The sequence below is a fragment of the Nomascus leucogenys genome, chromosome 2 (genome assembly GCF_006542625.1).
Source record: "Nomascus leucogenys isolate Asia chromosome 2, Asia_NLE_v1, whole genome shotgun sequence".
Lineage (NCBI taxonomy): Eukaryota > Metazoa > Chordata > Mammalia > Primates > Hylobatidae > Nomascus > Nomascus leucogenys.
Genome location: NC_044382.1, coordinates 137,564,495 through 137,587,928, shown reverse-complemented (window position 1 = coordinate 137,587,928; position 23,434 = coordinate 137,564,495). Strand labels below are relative to the sequence as shown.

Genomic DNA, 23,434 nt, shown 5'->3' with positions numbered 1-23,434 from the left:
TGGCCAGGCTGGTCTTGAACTCCTGACCTCAAATGATCTGCCCACCTCGGCCTCCCAAAGTCCTGGGATTACAGATGTGGGCCACTGCGCCCAGCCAATAAATGTTTTAGTGTTAGAATGAAATGTTTCTTCAACTGGCAGTTTGATATTTTACTTTAATCATATCATTTTGAAAATATGCATTGAGATAATTACTAACTCTGCTTATTTGACTAACAACTGCTGTTAGAGAAAATGTTCCATATTTGTCCATTAAGTTATAATTTAAAGTAATATGTGATTTTGAACATGGGGCTAAAGAAAAGACTTCCACACCTAGTCTTATACATTGAGAATCCATAGTAAAATGCCAAAGTTTAAAATTATTAACTAAATGTTAGTGTCTACCTTTCATGTCAGGACTTCAGAAAAGTCATATAAGTACTGTTTCAGTACTAGCTAGTCATTTGTCACTCTGAATATTTAGATTACTTAGATTTGGGGACCATATGGGAGATTATGATATAAATAAATGTGTAGATTTAGGTTATATAATCTACGAGTTTGTCAGTGAGTTCATGGAACTATTAATCTGTGCATGTTAAACACATCCTAAAGAAACTGTAAAACTCTTCAAGCTGTAAATCCTATAAATGTCATGTTAAATACTTTACCAAAGAGGAGGCAGAAAACATAAGAGTAAAAATATCACTCTAAGGTGTTTATTTAAATTTTTGTTAGATTAAAAAACTCAACTAACAGCAGTCTGTTTTTTAATTCTTAAAGAAAAAAAAAACACTTCAGTGTGTTTAGGGGTTAAAAATCATAATTCTCACACTTGGCCAGCACAGAGATTACCCAAGATTCCTTACTTCTAGACTATGCCAAAGATATATATTTTGGAGAGAATGTGTATTCTCCAGGCCAACAGCAAAGGAAGGCTCTGTAATGCTTTACTCATTTCCAGCTGGCCTCTGTAAGCAATAGGAATTCCTAAATTAAGGGAAAATTGTCACTGGCAGAGCACAAATGTTTTTTCCTCAACCAATATAATAGACAATCTTATAGAACCTGATCTAATCTGTAATGTAAGTGCCAATCTGTAACAAGGTTAACAGCGTAGACTTGGGTAATTTGTCTTTGGGAATAATGGATTATTCCAAAGTGGTTTAACAAGAAGTAGCATTCACAGTGGAGAGAGGACCTCATAAGGAAACCAAACGATGACTTCTACTGGAAATTATTAGCGCTGCATTCCTATTCATTTATGTATATGTTTGGCAGTTCCATCTTTCAACTTTTTAATAAAGTGAGTGTGAAACAAGCATACTAAAGAACAAAAGTTAGGTTTGTTTTTAAAGATTTGCTATTCATTTTGGTCTGTGTTTCAGTGTCTTTTTAAAGCAATTTGTCTGCCTTATTAAACACATGGATATTTGGAATTGAATCCATTCCTAGAGGTGAGGCATTTGAGGGTGTTTTTTTGTATATGTGTGTGTATGTGTTTAATTAATTCATTTTTTTTGGATCTAACATTAAAACTCTTTTTGCCTCTTTAATGAAAATGTTTACATATATTTATAGCAAATCAAGGAAATGTGTGTGATAAAATCAAACAGATTGCTTATGAATGATTTAGAGAGAACTGAATATGTTGTGAAAGGACTGTCAAAATAACCAAAATGTGTTTTAAATCAAAGTGTACACTGATCAACACAACAATGGAAGAAAAAAATGATGCTTGCATTAAGAAGTAATTAATAGACACAAAGTCTTGGGCACGCTTGCAATTTTGTGAGAACTCAGATCAGAAATCAGTTTGCTAAGGTGAAAAAAGTATAACAAGACATTTCTATTTTATTACTGTCATTCCAGTGAAACATCTTCCCACCAGAGAGAAATTTTGGAATGACAATCATTAAATTTCCTTTTCAAATAAAATACTTTCCATGTCTAGTCCAACAATCGTATGTCAAAAGTGGATCAGATCCCTCTGTGGCCATGTGAGAGAGAACTGCGTGTTTTTTGTTCTGTTTTGTTTAAATAAGTAAAGTCTTAATTTAAAATAGCACAGATAGCATTATATAGCTATATTTAACTTATACCAACTTAGAATAAACACGTATTTGCCAATTCAGGAGAAAATTCTTAAGTGAGCTTTGCTTCTATCCACCACTTCTTTTCTAAGGTGGATAATGGCCATCTAACCTGATGGTGGGTATTCCAGGCAAATGGATTCAAGATGACACAAAAGAAGTCTGCCTGTTTCCTTGAAACTCAACTTTAAAAACTTTTTTTGGTCTCAAGTATTCTGATATTAAAGTAAGGGTGAATTTACTTAAAAACTTATTTTTAAGTAGTTTTGAGTTATGATTTAGGAAAAGGTGAAGAGTTGTATGACTACTAAAATTATGTTGATTAGTTTTAATTTTCATGGAAAATATCAGTGAATACATCTTTTGTTGTAAAATATATGAAATCTTAGTTGTTATCAAATTAGAGTCAGAAAAATCAACCCATAAATATATACACTTACTGTGTACGCCCCCAAAATTTTAAAATAATTTAAAATTTTAAAAAATACAATGCTTAAATGTATAATATTTTAAATTTTTTTTGCTTACACATATAGTACAATGGTCTGGTTGCTGAGATATTTTTGAGAAGGGTAAAGGAGTTAAGATTTTCTTAAGGAAATGGCAATAATGTAAGACAATAATTGGGAAAAACTAATGTAATCAACAAGTACCAAGGAGTTCTGAGGCTGTCATTTATTGATGAAGCCCTTCGAGAAACTAGGTACTTCAGCTGGTCTTTGAGGATTGGATTGTTGGAAGAAACAAATTGTAGGCAAAGAGAACTGTATAAACAAAGACATAGAGAATGTAGAAGTAAAAACTGCTCAGGTGTGAGCTTAGTGGAAACACTTGAGTTAATGAAAATGATGAGAAAACTCTGGAGAGGTAGGTTAGGTTACAATACAGAACGCTTTGAGCCACAGTATCTGGTAGTTGACGCAATCAGTGGTGGACCTCTGGAAGTACTTAAGAGTATAGGAAAGAATGATGCAACCATCTCGTGAACAGACGGAGCTGTGGGAGAAGGAGTATGCAGGTAAGGAAACTGCCACTCTAATTCTGGTGAAATATAGGAAGGGATTGTGGTATTATATTGGGAATTAAGAGCAACTGAGGCAAAACCCTACTGGTGTACAGAGGAAGAAGTGCCAAGGATGGCTTCTAGCCTGGGTAGGTAGGGAGATGATTTTGAAATATTTTGGAAAAAAAAAAAGAAACTGGAAGTGGGCTGTAGTCTTGAGAAAATAAGATCAGGAATTTTGGGTTAAATATATGTCTTTTAAAGATGAGGGCCGGGCTTGGTGGCTAATGACTCAACTCAGCACTTTGGGAAGCCAAAGCAGGAAGATGGCTTGAGCCCAGGAGTTTGAGACCAGCCTGAGAAACATAGCAAAACCCCATCTCTACTAAAAATACAAAAATCAGCTGGGTGTGGTGGTGCATGCCTGTAGTCCCAGCTACACAGGAGGCTGAGAAGGAAGGATTGTTTGAGCCCAGGAGGCAGAGGCTTGCAGTGAGCTGAGATTGCACCACTGCACTCCAGCCTGGGCAACAGGGCGAGACCCTGTATCAAAAAAAAAATATATATATATATATATATATATATAAAAATAAAAATAAATAAAAATGAGGAGTTATTGGAATGCCAAAGGCACTTTCCTAGGGCAGCTGAAGTTTGAGTTGAGACTAAAGATAGGGTACTCTCAACTCCCTCTGATTCAGTCCCCATCACATGGAATATTTTTTAAAATACTTTTTTTTTCTGTTTCTCATGATTTCTCTCTTGCTCCTCTGAATAACCCTTTCTCAGTTCCATCTGCCGCAGCTGCTGCTTCTCTCACACACCTTTACAGGGGAAGTTTCTAAGAATTGCGTTTTTTTCTTCTCATGCTACACTCTCTCCCCAGGTACACATATACTTTGAAATTTTAAACACCGTTTAGGTGCTGATAACTCAGAAATTTCTATTTCCATCCCATACCTCTCCCCTAGTCTGCCTACTACTCACTAGTATTTAACTATTTGATGAGCACATTGAAACATGGTCTAAAATAGAATTCACAATCTTCCCTTTCAAACAATCTTTCTCCAGGGGTTTATGTTACTGTGTATGTGACACTATTCTCAAAATTTTCCATGAATTATTTCATTTGGACTCATTAACTTAGAAGATACAGAATTCAAACCAGATATACTGAGCTATCTTACCTCTTCTAGTCCCAAGTCCTCAACTCTCTCCTGAAACTCTATAGTATTTTCACATCTCCCTGTATCCATAATATCAATCATTCTCAATAATATAGCCTGAAAAAATGTAAGGATTAAAAAAGTAAGAATTTTTTAAAAATTCCAGATAGAAGCTGTTAACAAGTTTTATAAAATTAAAAGTAATTCTATAGATATGGTAAAATTATAAGTAAAAAAAATTCATTTCCCTCAATGTAATTCAAAGAAAATGTTCTTCATAAATCTATATAGAATCATTTTAATATGTATAAGATTAACAAACCTACAATAACCTTTGTTGACACTACATAACCCTCCTGTATGACATTTACTTACTTAATAGTAGGTCTTGGAGAAATTTTCTTATCAGCATGTATTTATCTATAAATTTTTCTTAAAAGCTACGATATTCCACTGTTTAAAATAGCATCATGAGTTCTATAACTAGTTAATGGACACACAGGTTGTTTTCAAATTTTTGTTGACTTAAAGCTATAGCAATGAGCAACTTCATAAATATCGTTAGCAAATTATGCAAAAGTGTTCATAAGGAAAATCTTTTGTTAAACTTTTTTTAATGTTCATAAGGAAAATTTTTGCTGAGTCAAAGAATGTATGCATTTCAAATGAGATGTAATTTTTTTCCACCTAGCAAGTTGGTGTAAAAAAGTGATAACATCCAATATTAGAAGTGCTGTGCAGAAAGAGATATGTGAACACAATTGGACTCAGTTACGTAGCGTCTGCACCCTTTAAATGGAGCTTTCTGGTTGCCCCCTGATATCCCTCACTCTACTTCTCCCATATTACTTCTGTATGTGCATGTTTACTTGTAAACATATTTGTTAGATTTACTTATTATGCTCTATGTACTTATGCATATTTTGTCCTATAGCACAGACCTATAGATGTATATTTTTCTAATCCATTCTGCTATTTGTGTTTCATTTGACTCTTCATTTTAAGGACCTTAAAATACATTTCCTTGGACTATGCACATCATTGACACTGGATTATTACTTTTACTTGCATGGTGAGAGCATTTTGACATTCCAAGAAACCTGTTGTTACTTTGGTACATTTTACAAATGTGGAGTTTGAGGCTAGGGGGACTAATGAACTGTTCCTCTGCAAACAAGATCAACACCAATCTGAAACCCTGGTTGTGTGGATGCTGGAGTGCCATCCAGTCATCCTGAAGCAAAATCTCAAGGCCAGAACCCCCAGCTCAGGGCCTATGGCTCTGTTTGTTAAAGAATTTTTTTTTTTTTTTGAGAGAGTCTTGCTCTATTCCCAGGCTGGAGTGCAGTGGCACGATCTTGGTTCAATGCAGCTTCTGCCTCCTGGGTTCAAGCAATTCTCGTGCCTCAGCCACCCAAGTAGGTGGGATTACAGGTATGTACCACCGTCACTGGCTAATTTTTGTATTTTTAAGAGAGTCAGCGTTTTGCCATGTTGGCCAGGCTGGTCTTAAACTCCTGGCCTCAATTGATCTTCCTATCTTGGCCACCCAAAGTGTTGTGATTACAGGTGTGAACCAATGTGCCCAGCCTGTTTGTTATATTTTAAATCCAAAGTGCTATCTTTCTAAGTGGCTGATCATTTGTATATTTTTCTTGCATCTTAAACTTGTATTTCTCTAGTTATCCTGGTTATCTGGTTATGTCTATCTCTGGATAGTCTCTAGTAGTTGATGAACACATATTTCACCATATGTAAGTAAAATACACTCAAGAGTACTGCTTATAATTTTATAAAATTTGTATCAAATTCTCATATTTTTTCAGGTGAACATCCCTCCTCACCCCCTGCAACATAGAATCCTTTTGAGGTTCAACATCACAAAAATGAGATTTAGCATGTATGCTCCATCCTTCTATAAGGAATATCAAAAGTAACCCCATCACATTTACTTTCTGAATTAATTTGAGATATGGTTTAGGAGATGAAATTATAGATTCCCTATTATACTGCATAAGAATAGTGATCGGAAGTATTATTTTAATAGCCTAGTAATCGTGCTAGAAGCTATGAAGAAGAAAATATTATTAAACCCTCTGGATTTTATTTTTACAATATTTCTCATGCATTTTCCAAAACAAATGACATTAAACGCATGTTCTTATATTTGCATTTATACTTATGTATGTGTTGCACATACACACACGTAGGGGAGAGAGAAAGAGAGAGATACTATCTCAGTCTCTCTGAAGTATACATTTTCTTTAGGTAGAATACATAACAGCATATGTGCCTCATTCTTAATATATTTCTCCTCTGATTGATCATATCAGCCAATGTACTTGACTGTTTTCAGCAATTCAAGCATTTTAGAAATTCATTTTTAAATTTTATATATCTAGTGGCAATAAATAAGGCTCTCAGGAGATTTTCAAAATAAAAATAACAGCAATGCAAAAAAAAATTCCATTCTCTGTTAGTGTGAAGAGACAGAGACAAAACAATCTGATAGTCATTGTTCAGGAAATTTTGCATGGTTTCTCCAGATATAATGGTGAGTAGCAAGTTTTGTAAGTACTTAGTGGATATATCTAAACAACAAAATAGAAAGTCTTTCTTGAGGAAAGGGATCCTACTTATTACTGACTAATCTATTTGTCATGAACAGTTTTCAAAGAAAATAAAATGTAAAATATTTCTTTTTTAGGCTATCTTGGGATAGGTTTTTTTCAATGTCCAAATGCTTTAAAATTAAGCCCACAATCTTTGATTTCTTTAGATGATGGACTGATCTGACAATGAGAGCTTTAGGTGTGATAGTTTTCTATTTTAGGGGATAGCTGTTCACATTTTCCTGTCTTACATGATTATTTGTAATTACAAAAACTGTAAGCAATTACCTTCTCCAAACATCAATATATTTGCAGACATAATTAGAAAACAATTTTGAATAAAATGCTAACCTATTTCAGGAATAATTCCCTGTTATAGATAATTTCAGCTTAGTTTCAATCAACACATTTTCTCTAGCTAGAAAAAAAATTTACATAACTATTCTTTGAAAGTTGAATAATGTGAAGTCACCCAAAGTGTATTATGTTAAATAACAAACTAGCTGTGTCCTCTGCCAAAGTGATCTTTGGTATAAAGCGAAAAGAAAGGAGAAATACTTTAGTTTCCTCTTTGCGATTTACCAAATACAGTAGGATATTAAAGGACCTGAAAAGTCCTACAGCAAAGATATTTGATTTTCTTTATTTAACACCAGCATTTTTCATACATGGAGACCACATCCCCAAGGAATGAGCTTTCCATGGAACAAAATTTTGGAAATGCTAGCCTAAAGAATTTTTTTTTTTTTTTTTTGAGACAGAGTCTTGCTCTGTCACCCAGGCTGGAGTGCGGTGGTGTGATCTCTGCACACTGCAACCTCTGCCTCCTGGGTTCAAGCAATTTTCTGCCTCAGCCTCCCCAGTAGCTTGGATTACAGGCGCCCACCGCCACGCCTGGCTAATTTTTTTTTGTATTTTTGGTAGAGACGGAGTTTCATCAAGTTGGCTAGACTGGTCTTGAACTCTTGACCTTGTGATCCACCCACCTCGGCCTCCCAAAGTGCTGGGATTACAGGAGTGAGCCACCATGCCCAGCCAAGAATTCTCAAATTAATATGTATTTGATCTTACAAAAATGATGACATTCAGGCCTTTGGTATATACCAATTTTACTAGTGTGTCTACTTGACAAGATATTATTTTCTTGATTGTGTTTATTTTATTCTCTAGTTTCAGTGGATACTTAACATTTTCTATTTTTACATTCTACTAGAGTATTTAATTAGGTTATTTGCTTTTGCTGCTAATTGTCCCCTTAAATTTAAATAAGTATCCTTTCAACAAGGGATTGAGTTTCCCTCTAATAGCCTGCTTCATTTAGTTATGTTAAAACTAAGAAGCTATACAAATTCTCACCAGGACTCTGGACTCCCTGCAAGTTGACTTTAATTGGGGTAGGGTATCTGCCATCGTTGGTCAGTACAGGCATGTTGGAATCCATAGTCCTAAGGTCTAGCCTAGCCCTGGGGCAGCAAGAAATCCCCCTGTAAAATTTTTGGTTCTGGTGATTTTTGTACCTTTTGGCAATGCAAAGAAAAAAACAAAAAGCAAAAAACATTAGACATCGGGGTGCATGATCAAAACAGTGTTATCTAGTCAGTTACTTCAGTATAGTCTTGATTGTATCAAGGTTTCAAATTTCTTTCAAAGACTCACTGAGTTTTCCTTCAGTGGAAAGAAATGTCCTCAATGATAATTAAAGAAATGCTACCAACTGTGATAAGTCTGACATAATATCATCAATGTTAGTTTTAAGAAGTGACAAGCTTCTGTATAGAAAATAGAAGGCAGTGTAAAGGCGTTCCTATTTCTCCACAGCCTTGCCAGCATCTGTTGTTTTCATGAACGTTTTAATATCACCATCCTGACTGGCGTGAGATGGTATCACACTGGGGCTTTGATTTGCATTTCTCTAATGGTCAGGGATGTTAAGCTTTTTTTCATGTTTGTTGGCTGCATAAATGTCTTCTTTTGTGAAAGATACATGCACTCATGTGTTCATTTCAGCACTATTCACAATAGCAAAGACATGGAGTCAACCCAAATGCCCATCAACGATAGACTGGATCAAGAAAATGTGGTACATATACACTATGGAATACTATGCAGCCATAAAAAGGAATGAGATAATGTCTTTTGCAGGGACATGGATGGACCTGGAAGCCATCATCCTCAGCAAACTGACACAGGAACAGAAAAGCAAACACTGCATGTTCTCACTTACAAGCGGGAGCTGAACAATGAGAACACATGGACACGGGGAGGGGAACAACACACATTGGGGCCTGTTGGTGAGGCAGGGGGAGGGAGAGCATCAGGATAAATAGCTAATACACGCATGGCTTACTACCTACGTGATGGGTTGATAGTGCGGCAAACCAGCATGGCACACATTTATCTATGTAACAAACCTGCAGGTCCTGCACATGTATCCCGGAACTTAAAATAAAATTAAATTAAAAAAAAAAGAATAGAGGACAGATGGTCAGGCCAAAGATCCTATGAGCCTACAGCCTATTAATTTACTGAGAGCTTCAAATGTACACAACTGTAGAATCCAATATAACAAAAAGTAAGAGAAAATGTTTTCTTTAGGGATATGTGAAGTGGTGCAACTCAAGTCACTTGTATTGACTGCTGGCCAATCTGAATGTAGGTAAGGCTCAAAATGACAAGGCAATAAATCTTGTATTGTCTTTCTAGACTTGTTTTAAGTATGTACATAAGGAATGTTTTTGTTAAATTGTTGTTTCTTTGATCTTGCATTTATTTGTTATGAGTTGCTCTAATTTAATAATTATGCAACAGAACACTTTAAGGTTATAATGCTTGATTATGCAAAGCACACTTAAGGCCGGGCGCGGTGGCTTAAGCCTGTAATCCCAGCACTTTGGGAGGCTGAGGCGGGCGAATCACAAGGTCAGGAGATCGAGACCATCCTGGCTAACATGGTGAAACCTCGTCTCTACTAAAAATACAAAAAATTAGCCGGGCGTGTTGGCGGGCGCCTGTAGTCCCTACACGGGAGGCTGAGGCAGGAGAATGGCGTGAACCCCGGGAGGCGGAGCTTGCAGTGAGCCAAGATCGCGCCACTGCACTCCAGCCTGGGGGACAGAGCAAGACTCCGTCTCAAAAAAAAAAAAAAAAAAAAAAAAAAAGCACACTTAAAGAGCTGGCATAACTAATTAATTTGTACTTTTTTTGAACTTCCTTAAACAATTAGAGTGCTAACAACTTAGGAATACGTATTTGCTTATAGTTATTACAGATTCCTATGACAATACGATATATGAAGTGGATTTCAATAACATCAGTAATATGTATGGTAAGAAATTATTTTTACTAGAAATAATCCAGATATATACAAGTCTTTAATTATAAAAATAAATTATTAAGTAGTAAATATATATTTTTTTCAGCCAAAGCATTGTTCCCATAGAAAATGAGAAAACAATTTACTGTAGAACACCATTTTGAGATTTGTAACTAAGGAAACTAGAAAATCTTCACTATGAGCATGAGCTCAGAATAAGTAGAATTCCCATTAACATAAATCTAATTTTTATTGCTAGAAAGCAGGTATTTAGATAAGTATATTTTGCTTATTCATTAGGAAAAAATCACTTTAGTTTTTAGATTCCTCATTTGTCTAATTCCTCTCCTATTCAATACAACATGCTGAATATAGTTGTGATTTCCTTTTGGAGGATAAGTTAAAAATTACGCATTATACTGCAGGCTTTGTATCTATCACTTCTAAACAAATATATACCCAACTGGCTGGGCTGTATAACTAAATCATCCAAAATGATTTACTGTGCTTCTAGCATTATTTTAGATTATGTCATTTCAAAAAGGCTCATAAATCCGCTGTCCAAATATCTGTTAATAATGTCATAACTTTATGTGTCCAAAACTAATCATTTCCTAGAATTTTAAAGGAGTAAGTTTGAATTGTAGAATATAAATATAAGAATAAACCAGGAACAATTATGTGCAATTTTAAGGCGTCTTGTTTCTCAACAGAATTCTGTTGAATAAGTTTAAATCACTTGTTAATATTCCATGAAAGGGTTAACTCTATAAAAGCTTCATAAATAATCAGATCCTGTGTAACAGGTAGACAAAATAATACTCTTTTTTTTTTTTTGCTCCTCTGCTGGTCTCCAGTAATGAAAATCAGGAGTTGCAGAAGTTTAAATAAAGGAAGGAAGGTCAAATTCAGACCAAAAAAAAATTTTTCATTTCATTAAACATTAGAGACTATGTTATTTTTCAAGTCAGTGTTCCATACCAAGAAGAGCTTAAATGAGTGAATGAAAATTTAAGTTGGCAGGAAAAGTGTGTAATGTTCTTTTCTCCCAAGAAAGATCCTAAGAACATGTCTATAGCAGAGAGAGATATAGTCAGAACGTGGCATATAATTGTGTAAGTTAATGCAAGCCAGGGCAAAGCAGCCACATTGTATGTGTCCTATTTTTGCCATCATTTTAATCCTGATGAAATAAACATGAACATTGTTCAACAAAGGCTGCATTACTTTTTCTTAGAAATGAAAGGCAACAATTTTATGACATAAGTTTCACGCTTTGCATATACCTTATTTTTCCCCCTCAGAAGCCCAGAGCAATTTTTCCATTATTTACACAAAACCACCCAAAATATATATGATATAAATCATGTAGGCTGATACAAATGCAGTGAACACAGTCTGAGGCATAAGCCGTCTTTTCAGTCATCCTCCATTTAGTCGATATTACCTTTGCCCAATAGCAGTCAATGATTCTTAGGCAGTGGGAGAAGCTGAGGATGTATTTTCTTTTGATTCTCCCAGGGACTCATCTATATTATTAAGGGAGGAGCAGGTTTTCAGTGCTAGACTTTATAAAAAATTGTACATTTAATATTCCTGATTAAAGCAAATCCAAGGCTGAAGTCCACTTTAGTATTGACAGTTTAAAAATAGGGTAGACTTTGGGTGAAACTGACAGATTAACTGACCTCAGAGGAGAACAGAAATCCACACACAATCACACACATCTTGTTGCTATTCCTGTTTCAAGGACACAGCTGATAAGAATAAGAGATTTATGTGTTTTCTCTGTCCCTGAATACTTTAATCACTGAAACTTAATCATGGCATTCATTATTCCTTTTCTCTGTAATTATTTTGGGATGGTCTTCATTTTAACATGAAAGTAATATCATAGAAGTATAAAATGAAGGGTGAAATCAATAAAATTCACATGTAACCACTGGTTTTAATTTGTGCACACTGTTTGAGTCTGTGATGCTGAGATCATTATAATGAAAAAGGAAAAAAAATGGCTTTACGGAAAAAAGCACTTATATTCATATAAAGTCCAAAAGTGGACAAACAAAAGCACTATTTACTGAATCTTCTAAATAACCAAACAAAGAAACAAACAGGCCAACAAGCAAAGGTTAAAAGGCCAGGAATAAAGATGAATACAATCTTCCTTGGGTATATGTGGGCATTGGTTTTAGGACAGCCCAAGTATAATCAAAATCTGGGTCCTGCAGAACCCACATATGTAAAAAGTCAGGTCAGCCCTCCTTAAAGGGGGTCTCACAACCAGGAAATATTGTATTCTTGATCTGCCTTTGGTTGAAAAAATCCATATGTATGTATATCCGTGTAGTTCAAATCTGTTTTGTTAAAGGGTCAACTGTATTTGTTGAAGTTATTCTTTTCTTTCCTCACTCACAAAGGCTATGTTCTAGTTGGGTAGCCATACAGTAACACCACAAAACCAATTAAAAGTAATTCAATCCAATTATATTTAAGAATTACATACATATGTTTATAAAACTGAAAAAAAAATTTTTTTAGTTTAGCATAAAAAACCACAATCAGTGTTCCCTATGATCTCCCTAGTGAACTTTGGTTTTACCTAAGATTTAAGCAGAGGCCGCACAGTAGGCACGTTTCATTAACCAAAAGTAATAGTATTTGTCAAGCAAATAGGATTTGCTAGCCATATTTCCACATGCAGCATTGTATGAGCTTGTAATTCTGTGTCACACATTACAATAAACCTTGAATCTTTTGGTATTTTTTGTAATTACATCTTCTGGATTTTATAGTTAATTGGAGGTTAACAACAACTAACATTTAAGTTTTTCATTTTTTTTTTTTTTTTTTTTGAGTTTCACTCTTGTTAACCAGGCTGGAGTGCAATGGCGTTATCTTGGCTCACTGCAACCTCTGCCTCCTGGGTTCAAGCAATTCTCCTGCCTCAGCCTCCCTAGTAGCTGGGATTACAGGCATACACTACCATGCCTGGCTAATTTTGTATTTTTAGTAGAGATGGGGTTTCCCCATGTTAGCCAGGCTGGTCTCGAACTCCTGACTCAAGTGATCCACCCACCTCGGTCTCCCAAAGTGCTGGGATTACAGGCATGACCCACTGCGCCTGGCCTACGTTTAAATTTTTCTATTTATCACCAAAGTTGGAAAAATATAGCTCAGTTTTTCAGGTGGTTTGTAAATATTTTCAGAGCAGAATTGTTTCATTCTAAGAAAATATCTAGAATTTCACTAGCCAAAAGAAACAAGTGAGTTCCTACAATGGAAAGGGAGCAACAGATGATTTTTCCCTGCCCTCTTGCTGCTAGTACTTTTTCTTCTTCCTTATCCTATCCTGTATCTTCAATGATGAATGAAAAGTTACTATACATATACACTAAAGAACTTATCCATGTAACCAAAACCACCTGCTCCCCACAAACTATTGAAATAAAATTAAAAAAGGAAAAGTTGTTATACATGTAGCTTGAAAACACTTCCATTTTCATTATTTGACTCATATGGAAACAAAGACACAAAGGCATTAATTGAGTGGCTTAACCACTTTACCCATCTATGCAAAGAGGGAGTGAGAATTGTCCTCTGTATCTCTTGACTTCCAAGCCACTGTCTTTCCCTATTATCTTGCTCTATTTGTCTCCCTTGGAATTAAGGAAACAAATCCTGAACATAAAATAGTTGTAGTTAATTTAGAATTCTGTGCTACCTTAAAGTTTTTTATTCTGAAGTGTGAAGTTTCCTTATGTGATTCACCAGTCAAAATTCCCGTGGATTGAGCTGAATATTTCTCACTGCTGTAGTTAGGGATCGATTTATGTTGTTTACAAAAGTATCCTTTAAAGAGTTCAAATGTGAATTTTGAATGTTGTAAGTAGTAGAAAGAGAGTCTAGTTTACTGATAACTCAGATGCAATATTAACATGCAAACCTTTCTTAGACACAAAAGGCATACATAATCATGAGAAAATAGCTTATATTTCAAATGCCATGGATTGCTTTGGGGCAACACTGGGAAAGTGGGATAATCACAGTATTTTCCATACTGAAAATATTTCTCCCAGAAAGCCCTTTAGGGTTATTTATGAAAACCTATTATACTCCTCTCCATACCCCAGCAGCCATCACTTTCTTTTCTCTTTTATACAACAAAAGGGGAAGGAGAGAGGATTTATTATGTCTCATGTAAAGCATTATGACCATCTGAGCATGGAACTAAGCCCTATAATTTTATGATTTCATGATAGTATATAATATCACAGCTGAAAGTGGGATCATTGATTCATATTTACATTTCTGAAAAATAATATGAGATCTATTTCACCCCAAAATGATCAGAATTTTATCTTAAAACATGGGTTTTATTAGTATTTCATAGAATGAACAGGTCAGATATTTTCTACAGCCCTATATGAGGCTCTGCTTTCTCATATAAACTTTAAATAGGCATTACTGTTATCGTGAATTAAACTTACTGTTCATTTTCCATATAAATTGTGTTCACTTGATTTGACCAAAGGATGTCAACATTTTGTTCCTTTCCATTTCTACCATACACAGCTCCCAAAATTGGTGGGAAAGTGACTGTCTTTTATCTAGTAAGAGCTGAATTCCCTTTATTTGGTTCTTCTGCTACCTTACTTAATTATATTTTGAATTGACTTATCTGACAGTATTCTATTTATTTAGATAAGTTTTATGCAAAAATATTATGAGAAATAACTATATGAATAATTAACAAAAAAGCAATAATGATAGGTATTATTTTTTGACAGCTTCCTTTGTGTCAAGTATGGTGCTAAGTGCTTTGTACATTTTATCTTAATTTTTAACACAGTTTTATAGAGATCATGATCATGGACAGCCAGCCAGAATCTGCACTTGGATGTGGTATATAGGGCTCCATATCCCATGATGTTTAATTCTACTCTCCTTCCCTCCTAAACTCCATGCTATGTGGTTATAGTACCCAGGGCAATGCTGACATTATTGAAACCGATTACTGAGAATATACAGAATGGTTCTCACCTTAGACCAGTCACCCATTCGCCACACATAGCATTTTGAATAGTCCTCACAGTCTTCAGCCTCCCTGGGTCTGGTAGAGAGGACACACTTCTTTCTTGGGTTGGTACATCTAACGGTCCGATGACGTACGCCTTTGCCACACTTGACTGAACACTGGAAGATAACATCAGAGGTTTTAGATAAAGTTGGTGAATTGGAGATACAGATGATAGACTCAATTGTACTGGTTTCCAATAATCTGTCATGAGCCAATCACCCATATAAAAGCCAGATAAAATTATAAATAATAAGTTTAAAGGTAATAACAGGCTAAGCACCAGTATCTAATGCCAGAAGGAGCTTAAGGCACAATGCTGGAGATAAGTGGTTTCAGAAATACTGAACCATTATTACAGAGACTAATATAACAGGGATTATTTAAGAAAGATAAATAATACACTGTGATCAAAATTAAAATTACTAAAATTTGATACCACATTTTAAATATAATTATGTAAAAAATTCATTTTAGTTTTTCTAAGATGTACTCTTTTATTTAGCTGGAAGGTATGTTTGTGAAAAATAACAATTTTCCCAGCATGTCATTTCTCAAAAAACATGTTTCAAAGATGAAATAGAGAAAATCTTAGCAAAATGAAATTCAGATGTTTTTTTTTTTTCTTTGAGATGGAGTCTAATTCTGTCGCCCAGGTTGGAGTGCAGTAGCACGAACTTGGCTCACTGTAACCTCCATTTCCTGGGCTCAAGTGATCCTCTCACCTCAGCCACCCAAGTATTTAGGATTATAAGCATATACCACCATGCCCAGCTAATTTCTGTATTTTCAGTAGAGATAGGTTTTTGTCATGTTGGCTGGGCTGGTCTCAAACTCCTGGCCTCAAGTGGTCCACGCACCTCGGCCTCCCAAAGTGTTGAGATTATAGGTGTGGGCCACCGTGCCTAGCCAAAATTTAGAATTTCCTTATATAATTATATATTCCTAGAAATTATAATTCTAAATAATTTTTAGAATTAAAATACAATTTGGTTCAAAATTCTTTTGTTTAATAAATAGATACATAATGGATGAGGGTGATATAAAAGCACATATGTATATTCCACTAATTTTCTCTAGGTGCAATCTATTCTCTAATTGACATTTATCCTCCACATTATGGAATATGTATGAAGTATTCCTGTTATCCAAAGGCAAGCACCATTGACTACCTGGACATTGGGACCAAAATTGTTCTGGATATGTGTGTGGGGCATACCAGATATCCTGAAAGCTTAAGCATGGAACTAATGACATTTTAAATAGGTATCCTAAATCTTGCACAAATAAGCAATTGTCTCATAACTTAAAGTTTGTATTTGAATATGTTAGTTTTAAAGTGGACTATGTGATTTGGCACTTTAATACATATATATATATATATATTTTTTTTGCAAGTCAAACTATGCCTGATTCATAAAATTGAGTTTTAACTTAAACAATAGACGTTTTTTCAATTGGCATATTGCATTGTGACATATTATTTCTCTCAGCTGGTGCCAAAAATCTGTATAGTAGAATATTTCTGACCAATTTTCTCCTGAAGAGTTTGCAAAAATGTTTTGATTGGTTTGCGGTGGGGTATTTTGTTTCTCTGATGCTCATGTGATTCTTCTCTTCAGACTGAACTGATTCATTTCAATGTAAAATATGATATGGCATTCATTTGCAAGAGTATACATTATAAATGAAAAAGAATCCATTAAACAGTATAACCTAGAATAGTGAGAAAAGAGAAAGCCAGGATTTTTGTGAATATGCTTTTTGGAGGGGGTTGGGTTAATTGACAGACATTTAGAAACTGTATTATCTAAGCTATGTTATCCTTATTTTCAAAAGAGTAGCTACTTCAATACAGTATTTTTTAATTATCATTTTTGCATCCTATCTAATATTTTGAAATTACGTAGATGGATGATTTTCCTTTTTATGTGTGTAGGTGTGTTGGTACATGTGTGAATATGAGTATATAAGTATGTTTATATGAGTAAATTCAGCCAGACCCTCACCTAAAGTGCTTCAGAGCAACCACTAAGTGTAAGTCATGAGTGCCATTTATTATTATGCAAAGATATGCATCATGATAACAGAAAATAAATCACTATGGTTTGGCATGGAACACAACTGTGTTATACACTACAAGCCTGTAGGGGTTGGGAGGGTGCGATGAGTTAAACAACCTTGGGTTCAAATCCCAGCTCTACCACTTAGGTAGGACTTAGGGTAAACTATTTACTTTCTCTGATCTATATTACTCTTACTTATAACATGATGAAACTTAAGTTTCCTGCACAGGTGATTAAATATAAACAATATACTAAACATTAAGTAAAAACACATTCCTTGTTCACATATAATAATTAAACATTAATTTTCTTTCTTTCCATTTTAAATGTTCAGGGATGTGCAATGAGTTAAGTGTGTATTTTAATGCGTGCCAACTCAAGAGTATAGTCACAGTATATAAATAAAAATGCAGAATTTAAAATGTGTATAAAATATGCCCTTGATTATGTTGCAATATTTATCGAATAGAAAGTAAATATCTTTGTATTTTTCTATTTCAAAATTATTTGAATGTATTCCTTTAATCAACAAAATTAATAAATAGTATAGAAAAATATCAACTTCCGTGCAGATTCTGAACATGATGCAACTTGATCTTGTACAAGCTAAGAGTCAGAGTAGGAATGGGGAAAGAAAGGGGGCATGTATGCACCTCAGACCACACTCCCGCCTCCCACACGGTCATGCAGTCCTGGCCCTCACAGCGCTGGGCAGAGGCGGGCTTGGGCCCAATGCAGTCCCTCTCTCGGGCTCTAATCAGTGTTCCATTGCTCAGTTGTTGGGTACAGGCCACTTGTCTGCTCTGCATCCCTTTTCCACAAGTTCGTGAACAGGGGGTCCATTCTGTCATCATCCACCTGAAAGTAAGGCAATAGTCACTGGAAACAAGTTAAAAGATAGCTATCTACTTGTATTAGTCTGTTCTCACACTGCTAATAAAGACATACCCAAGACTGGGCAATTTACAAAGGAAAGAGGTCCAATTGACACAGTTCCATGTGGCTGGGGAGGCCTCACAATCATGGTGGAAGACAGGGAGGAGCAAGACACATATCATATGGCAGGAGGCAAGAGAGGGTGTGTGCAGGGGAACGCCCCTTTATAAAAGCCATCAGATCTCATGAGAGTTATTCACTATCATGAGAATAGCATGGGAAAGACCCGCCCCCATGATTCAATTACCTCCTACAGGTCCCTCTCATGACATGGGAATCATGGAAGCTACAATTCAAGATGAGATTTGGGTGGAGACACAGTTAAACCATATCAATACCATATATTTTGACATGTGTAGAGTTAGCAGACTGTTACATGGCGACTTTATATATATTTTTTTAACCAAACACAATAGTTTTCTCCAAGATGTCCAGGCTTCCTCTTGCTTTGAATGCTCCATATTTCTTCTCTTCGAACTTGTTCTTATTACAATCTCAGTGTCCATCAGACTCTGTCCATGTCATATTATAAACTGCCTTTCACTGCTTACCATATCACTATACTGTGGGACTTTGTAAGTATAAAATTGCTAGTATCCAGGAGTTATTCTTTGTAATTTACATCTTTACAATAGCCCTATGTATTGGGTATCACAAATATCATGGCCAAATTTACAGAAAGGGAAACTCAGGCACAGAGAGGCTTAATAACTTACCAAAGGTCACAAAGTTGTGGCACCAACAATTCAAATGAGGCTGTTGACTACTTAACAATGAGAGATATGGGGGTATTAGTAAAGTAACAGAAGCCTGTGATTGACCTCTTACCTGGATAAAGCAGTCACCAAAGTATTACACTTATCAGCAGCAACTGGATTTCTGTGACCAGGCTATATCCTCCCACATGGAGCTACATATGCTTCTTTAGGCTAGCCAATGTCTAGCTTTGATATGATCATAGACACTGGAATAACAGACTCAGGGCTACACTTGACATGACTCCATTTTACATGCTCTCAGGACTCCAACATTATTCTTTGATCTCACTGATTCACCAGCTAATACATACGTATTTTAATATCTAGATGGAGAGCTACCTTAAGGACCACGAAACACCTGCCCAAATTCACTTTAGGAAAGAACTAAAACCTATGACAGAAAAGTGATTCTTAAAATTTGGTATTTGTATGATTCCTGTCAATAAAAATCTTCCCTATATTTCTCATTACTTGGGCAATCATCTAGGGAGACCCAAATTAACTATTTCAGCACAACATAGAGCAGTCAGAATCCCTGAGGTTATTTGTAGGTAACTTATTAGCTGTGCACATTCCTGAAATAATACTTATTAGCTGTAAGTTTCTATTTTTTAATTTGTAAGAGGGCTTATTATTATTTCCTGACATACAATAGGTTCAGGATATATATAGTAGCATTTTTTAAATGATTCATACTTATTCATATATTTTTCTAGCTACATCTCCCACTTGTTCGGAAAATAAACCATATGCTCATCTTGCTTACCAAACACTTTGTATTTTCACCTCATGATATTTGTAGAATCCTGTGCCTGGATCCTTGACAGCCAGCCCCATGCCCATTCCTCCTAGAAGGGCTTCTCCATTCAACCAATGGGGATTGACCTTTTCTTTGCTCTCCATTGCCTGGCTTGTAGCACTCACACGACTTATTAGATATTACCTAGGGAAGCAGAGGGGCTCAAAGGCTACCTAATGAATCTGGCTTTCTTTTCTTTGTAATATATAAGCTCCTCAAAGGCATGTATCAATGTTTTGTTTTTGTTAGCATCCATAACACTTTTATATAATAGGTTTTGATAAACATTTCTTTCTCTTTTTTTTTTGAGATGAAGTCTCACTCTGTTGCCCAGTCTGGAGTGCAATGGCACAATCTTGGCTCACTGCAACCTCCGCCTCCTGGGTTCAAGCTGTTCTCCTGCCTCAGCCTCCCAGGTAGCTGGGCCTATGGGCATGCGCCACCATGTCCCCCTAATTTTTGTATTTTTTAGTACAGAAGGGGTTTCAACATGTTGGCCATGCTGGTCTTGAACTCCTGACCTCAAGTGATTCACCCGCTCTGGCCTCCTAAAGAGCTGGGATTACAGGCATGAGCCATTGTGCCTGGTCATAAACATTCCTTGAAATGGAATTTATGTTTCTCTCTGTTTTACAGAAGTAACCTTAATTACTCTGGATTTACCAAACCCAAGTATTCCTAGCAATGATCCACATTTTGAGGAGTCATATCCTCTTACAGCCTAGTAAATCTCATCTGTAAGTTAGTTTAATTGTAAATGATTTTATGTTTCTATTTCTGAGAAAGGAAATAGAAGCCTTTACAAGGTTATTTTTCCTGGTCTATCCAGCATGTTGCAGACCTGCCATTTTGTTTTGGAGTCCCCTGGTGGATTTCTCCTAAAGTGCATATCTTCCAAATTTAGTTTAGTTTCTGCTTCATATTTCTGCACAAGAATATCCGGAAAATAATCCCAATCTAAGTCCATCTACATATCTTTTCCAACTATGGAACTCAGAAGACACTACTGGGTTCTTCTGTACTGAAAAGAGAAGTATTTGCAATTTCATGGAATCTCATATTTTTAAGTAAAATAAAAATTTGAGATCCTCAATATAATTATAAAAAGTTACTTTTCCTATTCCTTATGAAAACCACTGAAAAATAAGAACTAAAATATAAAATGTATTCTAATGAAAGAAAACATTTTCGTGGCTTAGAACTTAATTTGGAAGGATCCCATTTCCTTATCTTTAAGAGACCTTAACTTACAAAGGTATTTACTAGTGAATTCATCTATTTTATATTTGGCCCATAGAATGCCATCAGGCCATTTAGTGACTTTTTCAATAAATGTGAATGGAAATTAGAATTTTTTTACTAGGTTGGGGAAAGGGGAAAGACAAGAGGAATAAAGGATGCACTCTTCCAGTGAGTCTTGGAAAGTTTTCCTGTGATGACCCTTAATAATTGCCCATGTTCATTTCTTTCTTCCAATATTTTGCTTAACCTCACTAACATCACAGCTTGGTGGTTCAAAATAAATTGCCTCCTTTTCCAAGGGAAGGGAGATAATAATCTCTAACAAAAAGACTTCCAGTCTCCAGCTGCAAAAATTTCTCACTCAGAAATGTACTGACCTTTTGAAACTAGTCATTTTACCAAGTCATTATTGAGACATTTTTCTCCAAGCTAGTTGAGTTCAGGGAATGAAAAATAAATAGTGTGTTGTGTTGTACACTCTGCTCCTTCACAGACGAACTTGGGAAACAACAAACATGCTCTAGTCCTCAAATCCAGCTCATTCAAGATTCCTGATGTATCAGAAAAAGCCATGGCTCTTTCACCAAATTGGAACAACTATATGGCAATATAAAACAAATTGTGTTTTGAAGTATTTTAACATTATTTAACACAGATAATTTAGCATCTTAATATATGTTAAAGGGGATAGAGAAAAAGAGAATTCTGAGGAACAGCAGTAACAGTAAGGATCCTGGTTCTTTAGCTGACAGGGCCAAGGCCAAAAATACTACTTTATGTATCTGTCCAGCACTGAATGGAAATGGCCCAAGGACCTGACGGTAGGCAAGGATAATTCTCTAGGTCACTGTACCTGATTACTACTCTGTATCATGAAAAAGCTTCACTAGTTCACACACTTATGCAGTTAGGCTGAAAAGCCTACACCCAGGAAGGTGCAAAGAACATGACATTACTGAAGGTATGTCCATTACTTTTCTCTTATGCATATCCTTTTATACATCATTTTCGTATTCTTTTAAAAGCATATATTTGCCTGGGGTAGGATTGTTAGAGCAGGAATGCAAAAGACAGAAAAAGTTGATAATCAGCTTCTACTACTATAAATCAAAAATAGAATTCTAAGCCCCCCAGCTGACTGAATGGATCCTCCTCTCTCAGCTAAGGGGACACAATTAAACTTGAAAAACTAGTTCAGACCATTATATGGAAAGAGGGTGGTTAGACATGCCTCATTATTACTCTACTTCTTTTGGAGCTCAGGCATACAACTGACCAGCATTAACATTAAAACAGAGATCCTAAGACTAACCAAATAGACTCTTTGTAGCAATAAGATACTAAATTCCAACTTGACTCTACTATAATATCACATGACAGATAGCAGGGCCCTCAAAGAAACCAAACTATTTTACCCCAAAATTTGACATACTTTGAAATGGCCCTGCAAAGCTGCCTCTTGTTGGGGAAACTGACATTCTACAGGGAATCCCCTTCCCTTACCAGGTTTTTTGCTGATACTTTAAAGATTGGCTGAGAGTCCAGCACATTTTAAGGATCTGAAGAGGAAACACTGCATCTATTGCCCCTGGAGGTCAGCCACCTATGAGACTTCATCTATATAATGTGAACTTTGGTCTCTACAACCCCTTATCTTAACGCAGACATTCCTTTCTCTTGATTCCAGGTCTTTAGATAATAATTTAACCCTCAACCAATAGCCAATCAGAAAATCTTTGAATCCACCTTTGACCTGTAAGTCACCCCTCCCCCAACAGCTTCAAGTTAGACCAAACCAAGTTATGTCTCACATGTATTGACTGACATCTTATGTCTTCCTAAAACATATAAAACCAAGCTGTAACCCGGTCACCTTCAGCAAATGTTCTCAGGGCCATGTGAGACCATGTCATGGGTCATGATCCACAACTTTGGCAATATAAGCTTCTAAATTGATTGGAGACCTGTGTCAGATACATTTTGGTTTACTGTATCTAAAATATACTGAATCTACAGAAAGCAAGCCTTGAAATTCGAACTTTGTAGACGAGGTATTTTCCAAATTCTTTTTTTGTTGTTTGTTTTATTGTTTAGATGTAGTTTCGCTCTTGTTGCCCAGGCTGGAGTGCAATGGTGTGATCTCTGCTCACCACAACCTCTGCCTCCCAGGTTCAAGTGATTCTCCTGCCTCAGCCTCCCGAGTAGCTAGGATTACAGGCACGTGCCACCGTGCTTGGCTAATTTTGTATTTTTAGTAGAGACAGGGTTTCTCCAAATTGGTCAGGCTGGTCCCAAACTTCCGACCTCGGGTGATCCCAAATTCTTTTAAGCTCTCATTAACATAGCATGGCTAGATTTAGAGGGCTTTAGTAATTGACTTTTCGTGG

The 23,434-nt window shown here is 35.8% G+C and overlaps 1 protein-coding gene across 1 annotated transcript in view; it reads right to left on the bottom strand.

Moving 5' to 3' along the window:
• Positions 1-23,434, bottom strand: part of ADAMTS19 (ADAM metallopeptidase with thrombospondin type 1 motif 19) — a 274,439-nt gene that overhangs the window by 18,695 nt on the left and 232,310 nt on the right. The window contains exons 20-21 of the mRNA XM_030818417.1: positions 17,966-18,170; positions 15,213-15,365 (exon numbers count right to left, since the gene is read on the bottom strand). Coding sequence (XP_030674277.1) covers positions 15,213-15,365; positions 17,966-18,170 — 358 coding nt within the window. The remainder of the gene's footprint in view (positions 1-15,212; positions 15,366-17,965; positions 18,171-23,434) is intronic.